This window comes from Spodoptera frugiperda, chromosome 15 (assembly GCF_023101765.2).
Source record: "Spodoptera frugiperda isolate SF20-4 chromosome 15, AGI-APGP_CSIRO_Sfru_2.0, whole genome shotgun sequence".
NCBI lineage: Eukaryota > Metazoa > Arthropoda > Insecta > Lepidoptera > Noctuidae > Spodoptera > Spodoptera frugiperda.
Window position 1 is genome coordinate 14,379,512 of NC_064226.1, and position 16,541 is coordinate 14,396,052.

The 16,541-nt window shown below is 36.1% G+C and overlaps 1 protein-coding gene across 2 annotated transcripts in view; it reads right to left on the bottom strand.

Moving 5' to 3' along the window:
* Nucleotides 1–16,541, bottom strand: part of LOC118276112 (probable G-protein coupled receptor 158) — a 138,697-nt gene that overhangs the window by 46,485 nt on the left and 75,671 nt on the right. For both annotated transcript variants that reach the window (XM_050698643.1, XM_050698642.1), the window contains exon 4: nt 7,133–7,256. In XM_050698643.1, the coding sequence (XP_050554600.1) occupies nt 7,133–7,256 (124 nt within the window). The remainder of the gene's footprint in view (nt 1–7,132; nt 7,257–16,541) is intronic.

The window sequence follows — 16,541 nt, forward strand, 5'->3', positions numbered from 1 at the left end:
CCGATGATATTACCACACAATAATCAGGTTACTGACATGCTTATTGACCATGCACACAAAATGACATTCCACGGAGGACCTCGACTTACGTTAGCTTGGTTGAGGAGGAAATTTTGGATCATAGGTGGAAATAATGCCGTAAAGAAGCGTTTACGTCACTGTGTGATATGCCGACGAGCAAAATTTGAAAACCAAAACCAGTTAATGGCAGACTTACCAGCTGCGCGGATAAATCAGACGCGACCCTTTTTTCATACGGGCGTTGATTTTACCGGCTATGTAGAAGTAAAATGCAACAAGGGCCGCGGCATAAAATGCAGTAAAGGTTATATAGCTGTTTTTGTATGTTTGACAACCAAAGCAGTTCATCTTGAGCTTGTGTCAGACCTCACGTCATCAACATTTATAGCTGCACTTCGAAGAATGTCAGCTCGAAGAGGAGCGCCTCGACACATATATAGCGACAACGGAACCAACTTTGTTGGAGCTAACAACACCATACAAAAGGAGTATTTTAATTTAACTCAAACCATAGACCAAATTGCTCATCAATATCTGGCAGAAATGCAAATACAGTGGCATTTCAATGCGCCATCATGGCCAAGCGCAGGAGGTCTGTGGGAGGCCGCCGTCAAGAGCCTTAAATACCATCTACGTCGAGTACTAGGTAACCAAAAGTTAACCTACGAAGAATTCTCGACGTTATTGACACAGTTAGAGGGCTGCTTGAATTCACGACCACTGTGTGCCATTTCGGAAGATCCAGACGATTTAAATTTTTTGACACCCTCGCATTTTCTGTCCAGTGGACCAGTATTAACCATAATAGAGTCAGAGAAAGACGAACGTACCAGATGGCAACTCGTCCAGAAAATTAACCAAGATATTTGGAAACGTTGGCAATCTGAGTATTTAACCCAATTAAATACGCGATCCAAGTGGCACCATTCCCATAAAAACGTTAAAGTCAATGACATAGTGATTATTCAAGACGTACACGTGTCTCCAGGGAGGTGGGCCCTCGGAAGAATATTAGAGACTCATCCCGGCGATGACGGTCGTGTTAGAGTAGTCACGCTCAAAACCAAAGGAGGCATATTAAAAAGACCAATCACCAAACTGTCAATCCTTCCCATCCACCAAGAGGAGAACCATCCAAATGTACCAACCGAAACAAATCCACAAAGAACCACAAATGAAGTGGACCCCGAAAAATGCTATGAGACACTACCACGTCGAAGAGCGAGCAAGTCGCCGAAATGTAGCATTTTAACCATGGCACTTATGGTGCTTATGCTGTTAGTATCGCCATCACATTGTACTCTCCATACAAAAAAGTTGCCAGATAACCAAACCATCTACTTCGATAAAATCAGTAACATGAAATTGATTAGAGACGAATGGAAACTAGTAGTATTTTATGATATGACTGCTTATTGGGAAGGCGTATCGTTAGCCACAAAGTATATAGACCATTTAGATAATTGTTGTCAAAAAATACAAAACATATCTCACTGTCAACTTGTTCTGTTACATCTGCGCCATTGTCAAGATGAATTAGCACATTATAATGAAATTTTGACCAACCATGGACAATTACCAGAACAGCACCATCTTCGTCGTCGTGGCTTAGTGAATGCTGTGGGATCTATAGCTCACAGTTTGTTTGGAGTACTCGACGATGACTTCGCACAACAATACCAGCAGGATTTGACTAAGCTTCGAAGCAACCAGAAATATTTTAACCAACTACTGCAAAATCAAACATCGATAATTGAATCCGAGTTTAATGTTATAAAGAGAATGGAAAAAACCGTAAGACAACAACATAAGAATTTTAACCAACACCTCAATAAAATAGATAACTTAATCAATAGTATGCAAAAACAAATATCGGAAAACGCATATACCAATGAATTTACCTTGTCTTCTATATCAGCCAACGGTATACTAATGAACCTGAAGGATATACAACAAATGTTATTAAACACAATCACTGACATCTTCCATGGTACATTCAACATACATCTACTACAACCAGAACAATTAACCAAAGAACTTCATATCATCTCTGCCCACCTTTCTAAGGAATTATTGCTACCAATCGATAACATTCAGACTGATTTAACCAAACTTTACCATTTATTAACTGTTAAAACAAGATTTACAGGGGACAATTTGATATTCGAAATAAAATTACCATTAGTAGGCAGAGACACCTTTGAAGTATACAAATTGACACCAATTCCAATAGCAATCGGCGACAAAATGCGACAAATAATTATTGCTTCTGATCTATTGGCCATCAACTATCAAAAGGACTTACAAATACCACTATCTAGTCTACAACTACAGCAATGCATTCATTATGATATGGACATATTGCTCTGTGCCCATCAAATACCTATTTCAATAACCAAAACAGAACCAAATTACTGTGCTAAAGAAATTGAGTCCTTAAGTTGTAAGACGGAAAGTAGAAAGTGCAAGAATACCTGGGTACAATTACACAAGGTAAACAATTACTTATATTCATGTTGCGGCCAATGCACCGTACAAGTCATATGTGACGATCAAATTACCATTGAGCGATTAGACAAGGTCGGGATACTCGCATTAGCAAGTGGATGCGTCATCAAAGACGACGGAATCACATTACTTTCGCGCAGACAGTCGAGCAATGACTTAAAGTTGAAACCAGATATCATAAACATTGATATACCTACCATTAACAATATTGTAAATGTAACCATGCCCTTACATGTTTCTGAGATCGACACTAACCACACAGACATTCGCTGGGAATTAAAAATGATCGGTGATAAAATTGATCAAGTAAAAAATAACACCAAAACAGATCTAGAAGACGAAACATCCTTCAACTACCACGATATTCACCACTACATCGCGATTTATGTACTTGCTGGAGCTATTCTATTAACATGTTTGGCGTACGGAGTGCGGAGGATCCGCGCACGAGTGCTGTGGCGCGCGGAAGCGACGCTGCCACCGCCCCAACCGCAACCGAGAACCCGCCGTGTAACTGACCACCAGTAACCATAGTGAAAATAATCAGTGTTTTAGTGTTAGTGATGAATACAATAGAGTGAATAACCATCCCAGTACGAGTGCGACTGACCATGTATATGCCCGAGTGAATAAAGTGAAATTCCCAAACTCATTCAGTTTTAGTGTAGTGGAATAGAGACTGTAATAAATTGAATTTTAAGAGTTTTATGTTACTATCATCTTGTTTATTGCACCATATTATTGTTTTATCACCTTGTATCACCGTGCACCCTCATCATCCAGTCCCTCGGGAATATGTACAAAGTACAGTTTATTGATGTCAATCGCGCGCGCAGTCAGCAGTTCCACGCTGGCCCAAATCTTTAGTTTTAATATTAAAATTATTATAGAGTTAGTTAACAAACGATCACCAACCAAGACGCGTTTGCTCATACCATTAACCATTACCATTTTAACCAACCAATATACCATATTTTTACCATACGAGTTTTACTATTTATTTGTTGGATTTACGCCAGGCGTACGACGGATGGAATTCGCAAAGATTCATACATTGGGAACGGCGTAGTCAAACAGAGTCAGAACACATGAGTATAGTGTCCGTCGAACGTTTGTGAGCCAAACGTGGAGCATTGTATGCATTCGTCGACGTCCCGAAGTGGTCTCTAGGGCAAACCAAACATACAACCAATAGGATTGAAGATACTTCTCACAAATGGAAGACTGTATTTGATTGTAGCTGAAAGGTTTTGAGTAGGCTCCTTGAAGGAAGTAATATTGCAATGTCTAGGTCTAGGTATATAGTAGATATATGTTTTATTATTATTGTGTAACTGTATTTGTTTTCAATTGGTTTGGCGTACTTTTTTTAAATGATGCCGTTGATAACCTTTTGTTTTTGAGTGGGAAAATCATCCAATGTTTTCTTCCGCCTTGGGCACCGTGAGAGGGAGAGTCAGACTCTTACTGATTAAAACCCACCTCGTTTCTTCTATTGCTTTTCGAGCCGAAGTCCCAGTAACCCGCTACGCAGTCCGAAGCGCCGTTGATACCCTATGATAAGCCAGATTTAATGTACCTCAGTTTTATTATAAACTAAAGTTAATTTAATAGATTCAGTATATTGTTTGTTTTTTTCGTGTAGCCGCTGCCTTCAGCCACTAACACAATACAAACTGAGTGATAGGTGGACAGACTGGAGGACACTTTCAGTGTCTTGTCACAATTTTGACAGCCCATACCGTAACGACTGTCACACATGATAACTGACATACGAAGACTACCAACGAATTCGAACATTTCCCGTTTGTTTCATAATCTATGAGAAATATTAATAGTCTATTAAAGTATGGATAGTCGTGGTGGCCCGGAGGTTTAAGACGCCCGCTTTGCATGCATGAGGATGTGGGTTCCAAACCTACCAACGGCAAGTACCAATGTGACTTTTTCCGAGTTATAAGTACTTTCTAAGATTATTAAAATAATTTAGACACCACTGTCAAACTTTATTATGGGGCGAAGGAAATCGTCGTGAGGAAACCTGGACTTATAACTCACACTCATAGTAGTAACTCATACTCATAATGATTACTATCTTAATACATGAAAAAGGTGTAAGTAGAGTATCATGTGTATTCGTGGCATGAATAATAAACCTAAATGTACGTACGCTACGAGAGGGTACAGCTATCTGTCACATTAAGAATAAATTACTATAGGAAGGGCGTATCGGGAGTGTTATTTATAATGTAATAGAGATTGGCAATACAATTGATTATTTTTATTTTTACAAGACTGGTGAATAAGTTAGAGGAGTGCAATTGTGATTGTGAATAGTCAGTTTCAATATGTATCTTATCTAATCTACCTGTAGATTTGATTACTAAAAATAAAGATGGAATTTTGACATTTATTTGGCATAAGCTCAAAACCAACTATGCTAAAATTCTAACCTGGCAAATAGTCATAGAAAATATTGTATATCTGCTTTTTGGTTCAGTTTAATAACTCATTTTTGAATAAATATTTTTACACGAAATTATTAGGTGTGCAATCGATACCATTTATAAATAATATTAGCCAATCATTATATTTCTTGTTTCCCAGAAAATGTTGCATTCACTAAACATACCAGTAACATCTCCTTAGCAACACAAGAGTATTGTTACACGAAAAGTACAAAGTTTGAAACTACTCAATCAACTCTCTTGCTCAGCGTGTTACTACCGTTTTCTATACAAGTTTCACAAGACCCGAAATGATTTAAACTTTAGGGCCTTATACGAACCACTAGTAAGTTTACTCTTAAGTCGGTGACCCTCAAATTGAAAGATTTCCCTCAAATTGTCTTGATGGAGGTTCTGACGTGAGGAAAGAACCATTTCTTGTTGACTGGGGTTAATGTGATTAGTGGGGTCAGATCAGTTTATGTATACATATAGGTGTTTATTGGTATGAATGGGGTATTTTGCAATAGTGGGGTTTTGCTATGGGGTTTTTTAATGGTAAAGGCGTAAATTGAACTTTTGAGTTTGACCTTGAACGACATTAATATAGAAATATTTTATAATAAGTGTGTAATGTTATTTTTTATTGTTAAATAAATAATAATAAAAATATATTGTTGTTCATAAATTCACAAAATGGCGACTTAATAGAATTAAGACGCATAAAACTCCGCGTTAAAAAGTACGCACATTTTTAATTCTGACTTAAAATAGAATGAACGTCTACCGAATGACCATTTTGGCACGTTTTTTTTTTTTTAAGAAATGAGTTCTTCTATTTAAATAAATTAGTAAGGTGATGCTAAAAGCGGTACATTTTTAATTCTTGTTGCCTTTGAAGATCTGCTATCAAAAGGATCGTAAAAAGGTTTCATTGGGCTTCCAGACAAATTCTATTGTCTTAAAAAATATACAGCTATAAAAATAAAAAAGTTTTTGATGCTATAAAAAAGTTTAAGAATTCTATGAAGATTTTTCAGTTGAAAATTAACTTTGCTTCAGTACATTACTTTATTGAATTAAATATTTTATATTCGGCAGCTAAGTGTGAATTGAGATGATTAAAAAAATGTATTTTAACTTTGTACATGTTGAATCGAGTTATGTTTTTCATGGTTTATGTGTATAATATGTGTGACTGGTTGGTTGGTGCGGTAGCCGCGCACCGTGTAGCTGGTTCGTTTCCCGTACGAACCAACTCTTTGTGTGATCCAGAAATTAGTTTTGGGTTTGGGTCTCATGTGTATGTGAACTTATATGTTTGTAAACGCACCTACAACACAGAAGAAAATGCTAGTGGGGGCAACGTTTTTTTATTAAAAAAAATAATAATGGTATAGGCATTAAAATTATATAAGAGAAAATCAATTTTTTTATCGTTGTGTTACTTATGTGCAGACAATTTTTCCATATATTTCATTGCATGACATATTTCAAGTCAGTAAAAAAAAGACTAGAAACAGCCAGACGCAGTGTGCGCAGTGACTGAGTGATGGGTTGTTGCGTGTCGCATTTACATTCGCACGGAATAAATATTTATATGGCCTACATGCATATTCCGGGTTTGACTACTGGTGTGTGAGAGATTTGTGTTTGCAAATGGACTGTCCCTTTAGTGCAGTCATTGGCTGAGTGGAAACGAGGACTGCGTAGTACTATTAGGTAAACAGATAAAGATTGTTGACACATAATAGTCTGATGGTCACCAAACTAACGTTGAATCATAAAGACAAGTATATTTGGCTAGATTTGAGATACTAATCTTGCATAACGTAGATATTCAGGTTTTATAATTGACCACCAGAATAATGATTCTGGGGTTCCGACTCGAAGGAGGACCAGGGTGGTTTTTAGTCACTAAGAGTCTGACGCTCCCTTTCACATCGCCCAAGGCGGTCAGTAGATGATTTTCCCCCTTTAATAAAAGAGACGAGCTTAATGCATGCGGGCATTGCACTAGGTTTGTTAAAAAGATTCTAGCTTAAATGTGTGTCATTACTTAGGGCAAAATCGTCCGACTTCAACATTATAACGTACATTACACTTAAGCTCAAATTCAAACCAATTTTAAAAAATAAATAATATGTTTCACTTACCTCAGTAGTCTTCTTCTTGCATTTATCAGTTCCAGCAAAAATGTTGAGCTGTGTTGAGCCAGGTTTTATCGGACATTGATCGATGTCCACTCTTCGAAGGTCGATGTCGATGCCACTGGTCCCCCTGACAAGGAAGAATAGCCAGATTAGTGTCTACGCTAATCGATAGATATCGGTTCAATTAATCTTGCAACTGCGTAGTTCCTCTATTATGAGTTATTTCTTAGTCTTGTGGTCATATTTGTATTTAATCGTATAGAGATGATAGATGGGGATTTTTGTGTGGTTGTTTTTTTTTTATGGAATAAGCCGGTAAATGAGCAGACGGATCACCTAATCGTAAATCGTCACCGCCCATGATCATTTGAAACACCAGTGGCAACAACGCAAGCGTTGTTTCACGTCGGTTTTCTGTGAGGCCGTGGTATCACTCCGGTTGAGTCGGCCCATTCGTGCCGAAGCATAGCTCTTCCACATGGTTGTGGTACAGTTACTTAATACTCGAATATGCTACCTACCTATTGTTCTAATATTCTAAGCAATAGGTTTAGTTTATTAACAGTGATTAATTATTAAGTTATCGGCTTACTCAAGTAACTGTTTGATGTCAATAACATGGTAGAAGCGCGACAGTCGCCGCGTCGTGAATGTGAGCCTCTAGCATGACTTGAAACTAGTCGAGGTCCTCGCTAAACAGTTACGTAAGTAAGTCGATAACATAATAATTAATTTAGTATGGCTAACGAAGGGAGGCCTTTGCCCTGCAGTGGGACGACCATGATTTAAAATTTAATAAAATAAATAAATGACTAACAAAAGTTATAATAAAATTATATTAACAGTGATATTGTTTCTCAATTTTCTCAATCCAGTTTCGTAATATTACCGTTTAAGGAAAATATGAGAACTTTTTTTTTTTTTTTAATAAAACGTTGCCCCACACTAGGATTTTCTCCTGTATCGTGGGTGCGTTTACAAACATACAAGTTCACATGCACATGACACCCAGACCCGAAACAACAATTTGTATCTCACACAAAGAGTTGCTCCGTGCGGGAATCGAACCCGCTACCCGTTGCGCGGCAGCCAGTTGCCCAGCCACCGCACCAACCGTGCAGTCAAACTAATATAAGTTAGTAAAAGAAAAGAAGTAATTTGTAATGGAACCTTGAAACTAGACCTAAACTTTAGTAATATTCTGACTATGTATTTCTAGCTTCTCCGCCAGCGACTTCGACCGCGTTCCAGTGGGATAAAAAGTATCCTATCACCCAAGTCAGCTCATACCTGGTCTATACAGGGTGTGAACGGAACGCTCCCGAGAAACGCTACAATATTTTTTTGTTTTTATAATTTTAATCGTTTTTGTTTTCATGTTATTTATGTAACATCAACCTTAAACAGTTGATTACAACTATTATTATATAGAATAAATATTAAATTCGTTTTTTTTAATTAAACTCGTTTTTCACCATAACTTGTTTGTGGTGTTTGGGAGCGTTCTGTTTACAGCCTTCATACCAAATTTCATCAAAATCCGTTCAGTAGTTTCAGCGTGATTGACGGTCAAACATACAAACAAATAAACTGTCACATTTATAATATTAAATAGTGTGAAGTGTGATAAGCAAGTAGGTTAGTACACAAACAATGTAAGGTATTGGTATAATGATATTGTTTGCTCTAGGAAGTAGAACAAGTAGGTGAAGGATAAAATGTTTTGTTCGGTAAATTGATTTCCTTGCCAATCGTGTAGTGACTTAATATATTAATACTTAACCTACATTTACCTTGTAAGTACACTCATATACTTGGATACAGGTTGATCGGAAACTACTTTTTCTTATACTTTAATACTAAGGAGTAAGGTTAACTCTCTAAATCCTATTTTAAAAGGAAATTTTTGTTTCGTGTATTTCTAAATTGATTTGTTTATTCATATTTTTTATGGTATAAGCTGGTAAACGAGCAGACGATTCACCTGGTGATCGTAAGCAATCACCGTCGCCCATGGACCCCAAAACACCAGAGGTGCAGCAGGTGTTACAAAGTGCGTCGCTGACCTTTTGGGGTTAGGAATTTAAGGGTTGTTGGAGAAACGGGAATTGGGAAGATTAGGAAGGGGGGTAATTGGGCCTCTGGTAACCTCACTCACACAACGCAAGTTTTGCTTCACCACTTCATTAGAAACGTGTTAAGTACACCTTTTATACTTTGATATGTCATTGAAGTTAAGTACGGTATTTTATCGTCTAAAAATCGAAACTTAGCTCGTGAAAATAAAAAATAAACTTTATTCATAAAGACCTCATTTCAGTAATCTTCGGGAATTATTTTTGTAAAAGATTAGTGAAGATACTTACTTTGGATTATTTCATACTTTTCCTTGTACCTATCAATGGAGGAATAATCTTCAGATTTAGGATTTATTTTAAGCCCACAAAATAAGTGACCAACGAAATCTGAAGCTATTCTATTAATAATATTTTTCCTTACATTAAAAATAGACAGTTTGATTAAATCTATATTTGGCTCGTTTCATACTCCACTAGAGATAAATAAAAAAAAGAACCGACTTCCATAAACTAAAAACCAGAAAACAACTATTATTAATTGTACTCGCACTGCCCGTGTCTACCCACTGATAGTTTAGAAGTCAGTGCCTCCTCCTTTTTGGGAAGTCTGTTAAAAAACACAAATATTACATAGAGCACAAGACTCCTATAGCAAAGTCATGTAAACAAAAAGTCAAAATTAGCTTTGTGGAGCACTAAAACAGGTTAGTAAGCGTAATAATTTTATGCAGCGCGACACTTAAACCGAAGCTATTAAACTTGCTGAAATTAAATTAAATTTCATCAAAAACTTTGCTGAATTTAATGTGCAGAGTTACGTTGGTGAACTTGGCTGGAATTCAAATGATACTCGGACCAGGAATCCACGGATCATGGGTGATGTTTAGAATCATAATATCAGGGCTTATGTCACAAGATGTATGAACTAAGTTTGAAGTAAGTTTTGTGGTACTCAATCTTTGTGTTATGAGTAGTTTTTTCTGTTTTTATTTAATTTTATGGTTTAAAGTATAATATAAAGAATAATCTACAACTTATATTAAGTTAGTTCTTTGTTTATTAACAAAACTGTTTATGGAAAAAATAAAATATTTTTACAACCAAAAAATTGTGGTATTATAAACTTATAAAACTTTAGTTTTCGTATGAAAACGTGCTCATTTAAAATCATTCGACTACCGAATCCGACGTCGTTTATTAATCGCCAGACAATTTTCTTGGAACTTCTGAAAAGTGCCTTCGTACAGTGAATCGAATACTTATTTAACCTTGACCTTGAAATTCATTGATATAAATATTCCAAGAACACTAAGAACCCAAAACATTCTAAGACAAATTTCCCAATGCACTAAACAAACTAGCTTTTCACTTAGATATCGCATCTCCATTAAACATGTTCCTATCTTAATCCAATTACATGTTCAATTAAACCCAGAAACTTGCAGCACATGACCCTCCCTGATATATGTGCGCAGTACATCTCTCTGACAGATTATGGTAATGGACCTTTAAGGACACCCGACTTGCCACACATTAACCACTAAGCCACAGAATTAATATGACGCTTAAATGACATATACGCCAGAATTATACCGTTTAAATGACAAATACGCCAGAATTATGACGCTTGTTCCAAAGTCATGACGTTTTTGCGTCAGTTTTCATGCAAATCTGACTCGGATGTAGGATTTCATTTGGCTTTTCGTTAAGTGTTTTAGTAGCTATGTTTTAATTTTATACGGTTTTATAAATTTTAATGCTTGTTTTGTGCTTGTACGTAATTTGGGGAGTACTTGGACGTAAAGGGGCCCTTTGTGAGATCGTCAGAGGAAATACTTTAAGGCACTTTTCTTTGCCACCGAGTTCCATTACTTCAATCTTAAGTTACAAGCACATACGTTGTGCTTCTCATATGAGGACTGAAAATATTTATAACTGTGTATTATAAATAAACGTTAAAATATAAGATTTTGATTGAACGGTGAACGCGGTGGTTGGACAACCGGCTGCCGTGCAACGGGTAGCGAATTCGATTCCCAAGCGGAGCAACTTTGTGTGATCCATAAATTGTTGTTCATAGTGTGAGTCATAGTGTTGGTCATAGTGTGGGACAACATTAAAAAAAAACATAATTATCCTTCGCTTTCAATCGAAGTCTTTGGTGAGAATATCAAAACCAATCTAGATCGACTTGTATCACATTTCACTGACAGTACAGATTTTACATTCACCGAATATCGAAAATAAAAATATATTTCCATAGAACTAGAAACAAGGTTGTGTACGCCAATTACAGACAATTTCTAGTTCAAATAATTTGTGTATAAAAAAACATGGAAATGCTTGTGTTTTGCATAAGAAAATACTATACATAATATAAGTAAATTATACATATAGTAGTATCTTAAGTGCGTTACGTAGTGTACAATATGCGAACATATTTTATTTTATGACAATTACACTTATAACACAAGTCAATCATTTGCACTATTAAACACAAACACACTTACATGCATTCGAAACGAGTAAAAAAAAAAATAAGCGCCACCATTTAATTTTCCACCAAATTAACAAATTTCCCAACAATTTTTCATTTGCGGAGGCTATATTTTTGGTAAGATTTATAGCGTGTCGGCCACTTCCTACATCGCGGAGATCGTGAGATAAATCCGATTATTTCGGGACTATTTAATAAGAATAATAGTTTGTACATTCACTTAGAAAATGCTATAAAACTTATAGTCCAGTCATTTGGTAGATAAATAGTACACGTGGCAGATGAATAATACTTTGCGGCGCTCGCATGCCAAAAACTATTGATTTTATGAAAAAGTTATCAATACATAAATTGTAGGAATTTTTTTCTAGTTTAATTTTGTAAATAACTATTTTTTCGTAAAATACGTCGGAACGGAGATATTAATAAAAAACCGTTTTTAGGCGCCATTTTTTCAATATGGCGGCGCGAGCGGCTGGTGTACGAGGTGGCAAAGTTGAAATTCGAAAAGATCATACCCAAATCTATAAATTCACCAATTTTCAAAACTCCCGGAAAACTTTCCAGGTAAAACTACGAAATGACTGGACTATTATGTATTATTTATTCAGTTTTTTTAATATAGTAAACAAAACTTCGCGTAAAAACTTTTCAAGATTAAAAACAATAATTGCATTTTACGTCTTCATAATCACATCATCAGCCTATAAGTGTCCACTGCTGGACAAAGGCCTCTTCTCACACGGAGAAGGTTTGAGCATTAATCATCACGCTTGCTCAATACGGGTTGGCGATTTCAAACTTATAATTAGAAATTATAAAGCCCCGGTTTCCTCACGACGTTTTCCTTCACCATTTGTCAGTGGTGTCTAAATAATCTTAGTATTTTAGGTAACCCGGTTGAAACCAAGACTTTGACCTGAATTTTGGTGACCTGTATTAATAAATAAATTCTTAATTAAAATTAATCAACCGAGTCATAATTTCTACCTTCATAATATTACTAGATTAGGCGTAGTAAGAAATAATTAGATAGCTATCTAGGACTTACTAAGCAATAAGATATAATTAAAGTGTATTAGTAAAGCCTAATCATAGACTGTAGGCCGTCTAGACTCAGCCTGTAATATATAGCCAATATCGATGAGTTAGCCAACTAATTTGAATAATTCGATTACGTTACGTACTTCATTAATTTATAGTCTGCAGTCTTGAATACTAATGTCCTAAATTACTTCTCTTTTTATAATTTTCTAGTTTATTCGTTTTGAGATTTTCGGGGCCTCTTTAGCAATATCGTATTACAGATAAATGTTGTTTTTTATGGAATAGGAGGCAAATGACCAATTTTTACTTAATCCAAGAATTTAAAACGAAAGCTCATAGCCATAGTTTAAAGCAAAATACAGGGCGTAAACGGAACGCTTCCAAACGCTGCTAACAGGTGATGGTAAAAAAATATTTGTATCGCTCGCAAACGCAAACAGGTGATGACAAAAATGAGTAGCATTTTAAAAAATAATAATAAATTCAATGTTTATTTTAGGCAATAGTATTTGTAATCAACTGCTTAAGGCTGATGTTGTATGAATAACACGAAAACTAAAACTATTAAAATTATAAAAAATAGCATTTTCCGGAAGCATTCCGTTTACCACCTGTATAATAATATATGAATATATCACAAACGAAACAAACAAACCTATCATATATGATTGTGACAACAGTTTCAAATATTTCATAACATTGTATGCATTACGAATTGAATAAACAACGCACCTAGTCCCCGAGGCAATACATTCTGTAGTCAATATAACAGGAGCAGTTTCCGTGTTACATAACATTATGACATATCGTCATCCCTTTTATTCAATAAAGGGGTAGCAGTGAGGCTATGCAGTGTGTCTACCAACAGGAGTGAGTCTATTATTTTACGTAGGGGACAAAAATCACTGGCTTCAATAAGATCAATAGGTAATTTTATGTGGAACCTCTACCCAGCTTGTAATATTTCAGACTACGTGGCATTTAGAAAAGGCATAATTGACTAACACAAAAAGATTTTTGACACTAGATAGAACATTTTTGACTATTAAGCAAATTCACTATACGGTGGCTGGTTGACCAGCTGCCGCGTAACGTGTAGCATGTTATATTCCCGCACCCATCAACTCTTTGTATGACTCACAAATTGTTTGTTAGCGTACCTACGATCCAAGTACACACATAAATTCCTACTATGGGGCAACGTAAAAAAAAATATGAACACAAAGAACTCATTATCCCATGCAGATTTTGATATAATACTACGTTTGGCTGATGCAAACTTGAACCCAGATACCCTTTACTCGGCAGTCGTGTTCTAGCTACGGACCCAACGAGGCAGATTATAAACAAAGCACCTTATTGCTCGGCCATATATTTTGTAACCAATATTAGTGAAACAACTTCCGGATTAATCTTATTATATTCCTTCAGTTTTCTTATAAAAGATTTATAGTCAAAGGGATCGCTTTCATACGAAATATGGTTTCCTTATTATGTTTTTGGGGAAGTTTTTATAAGTTTATGGCCATATTGATCCCATACGGTTTATGGGGAATAGAGCTAGCAGCTTGTAAAATGGTGAAACTTTTTTTATGTTGACATAAATAATGGATTTAATGGTGGACCTGTGGATGTGAGGACTTCTCTATAAAAGGTGAGGCATTGTTTGACCAGTAGCGTTGATATTAATTAAAATTCTAATAATTAATTAAATAAATCTTTGGGCAATGATTTAAAACTAATTATTATGTTATCGGCTTACTCACGTAACTATTTGACGAAGAACTCGACTAGTTTCAAGCCATGCTGAGGCTCATATTCATGAGCAGCTTGAGAAGCGAAGCAGAGTAATAGCGCGACAATCGCCGCGTCGTCGTTTGTGATTTAGACTTGATCATTGACTCCATAATTACGGGAATTGTTTTATTTTTAAGTTGTAGTTATTGAAATTGGGTAGTAGGTTTAACAAATTAATAACAAGGTCGCTCAGTAACAAATAAATAAGTGCAACAACCTACGCCACTTAAATTGAACTCTGTAAAATTAAATATAGAAACACAAAGGACCAAAATAGACTACTAAAAACATGTCTAAACTTAATCGTGGCTGAAATATAAGCCTATGTTCACATGGCAAGCGTATAGGTGCTTGTCCGGCGGAGATGTGCTATTTAACTATGCTAAGAGGATATACCTAATAGCTAAGCTGTGAAACTATGTGACCGTTTCCACTGATACTAAGCTACGTAGCGGTGCAAGCAAGATGGACCGCCGCAAAGTAACTGTCTGAGGAAGATGCAGAGCTCTAGTATGTGATGCATCGATAGTTATAAGCGCGTAGCCGTTCACATAATAAAATCAATGTAATTGCGTCTGATTAAAATGCATGTGTAACCGTTATCAAAACGCGCGCTCAACGCTTGCCATGTGAACATAGGCTTAACCCTATAAAGTTGTTTGCACCTAAAAACAATGGAACTGTGCAACCGGACACCGCAAGCGTCCACACCTACATTTGACTGGTTTTTAGAGTTTATATTACCTACAAGTAAGGTGTAGCAGACAGTTTGCTACTAACATGGGGCTATACGGAAAGTGTTGCATTTTAAAATGTAGTAAATTGGGTGTGGATGTGATGGCAGGTTAGTGGATAGTAATAACGTGGGTAGCTAGTAGCTTGGTGGCTACATAATTCGCTAAACTGCTGTAAAGATTTTATTGTGATGAAAACTTTTGATAATGATATGTTTTATTCTTTGTAACTTCAAGCGTGTAAATCTTTTTAGGGCAGATTTCTTATAATTATTGTAAAGTAAAAAAACGTTGCCCCACACTTTTGTTTACTCCTGTATCGTGAGTTCGTTAAGAAACATACAATTTCACGTACATATGACACCCAGACCCGAAACAATAATTTGTGGATCACACAAAAAGTTGCCCCGTGTGGTAATCGAACCTGCTACACGTTGCGCGGCGCAGCCGGTTGTCCAGTCACCTCAACAACCATTTAACAAATATTTAAACTAATTCTTACTTGCCATCACCACATGACGCTGGCACAATAGTCGACAAACTCGCGGTGACTTAGTTGTCATCACAAAAAAAAATTCTTTAGTTGTAAAAACGTACTACGAATAGTTTTATTTTTGGTTACAACTTAAGTGTCCTTATCAACAGCTAAAGAAAACGAGATTACGTAACTTATCTCAATTGTAAATTGCAAAACTTTTTATGTAACTACGACTTTCAGCCAGAATTTCCGAGACTCCAAACATACGTTTTAGCAACAGATCGTCCCGATACTGCGGTATCCATGAATAATCCATTTTCTAGGACAAACGGCCGGTCGTCGCGTATCTCTGACCCGATCTATGTTATTGCTCAAACGACTTCAAATGGAACTGATAACTTCTATTTTCGCGTTCAATCTTTTTTCAAGCAGATTTTGTTTGTCCCGTTTTTGTTGCGGAAACCATGGCCGCAGTCGTTTGATGTGGAACGGTTGCATTTTATGAATCATTTCTAATGACAATATTTTTATGAGGGTGCTCTAGTATGCTTCAGCTGGAAGGAAAAGAAAAAAGGAAAATTCTTTTGAAGTTGCCTCGTCTTTTGAAGTTTAATGTACCTATTAGTTAGTGGTAACAGATTGTCGTAATTTGTTAAATTAATTAGTTGTAGTATGCGTGTATCAGAAATAAATTATCGTTTTTGTATGGTTAAGCAATCGCATAACAAGATAAAAGCATTTGGAAAAATCACATTTTTTATGAATAATTATTTTATAATAC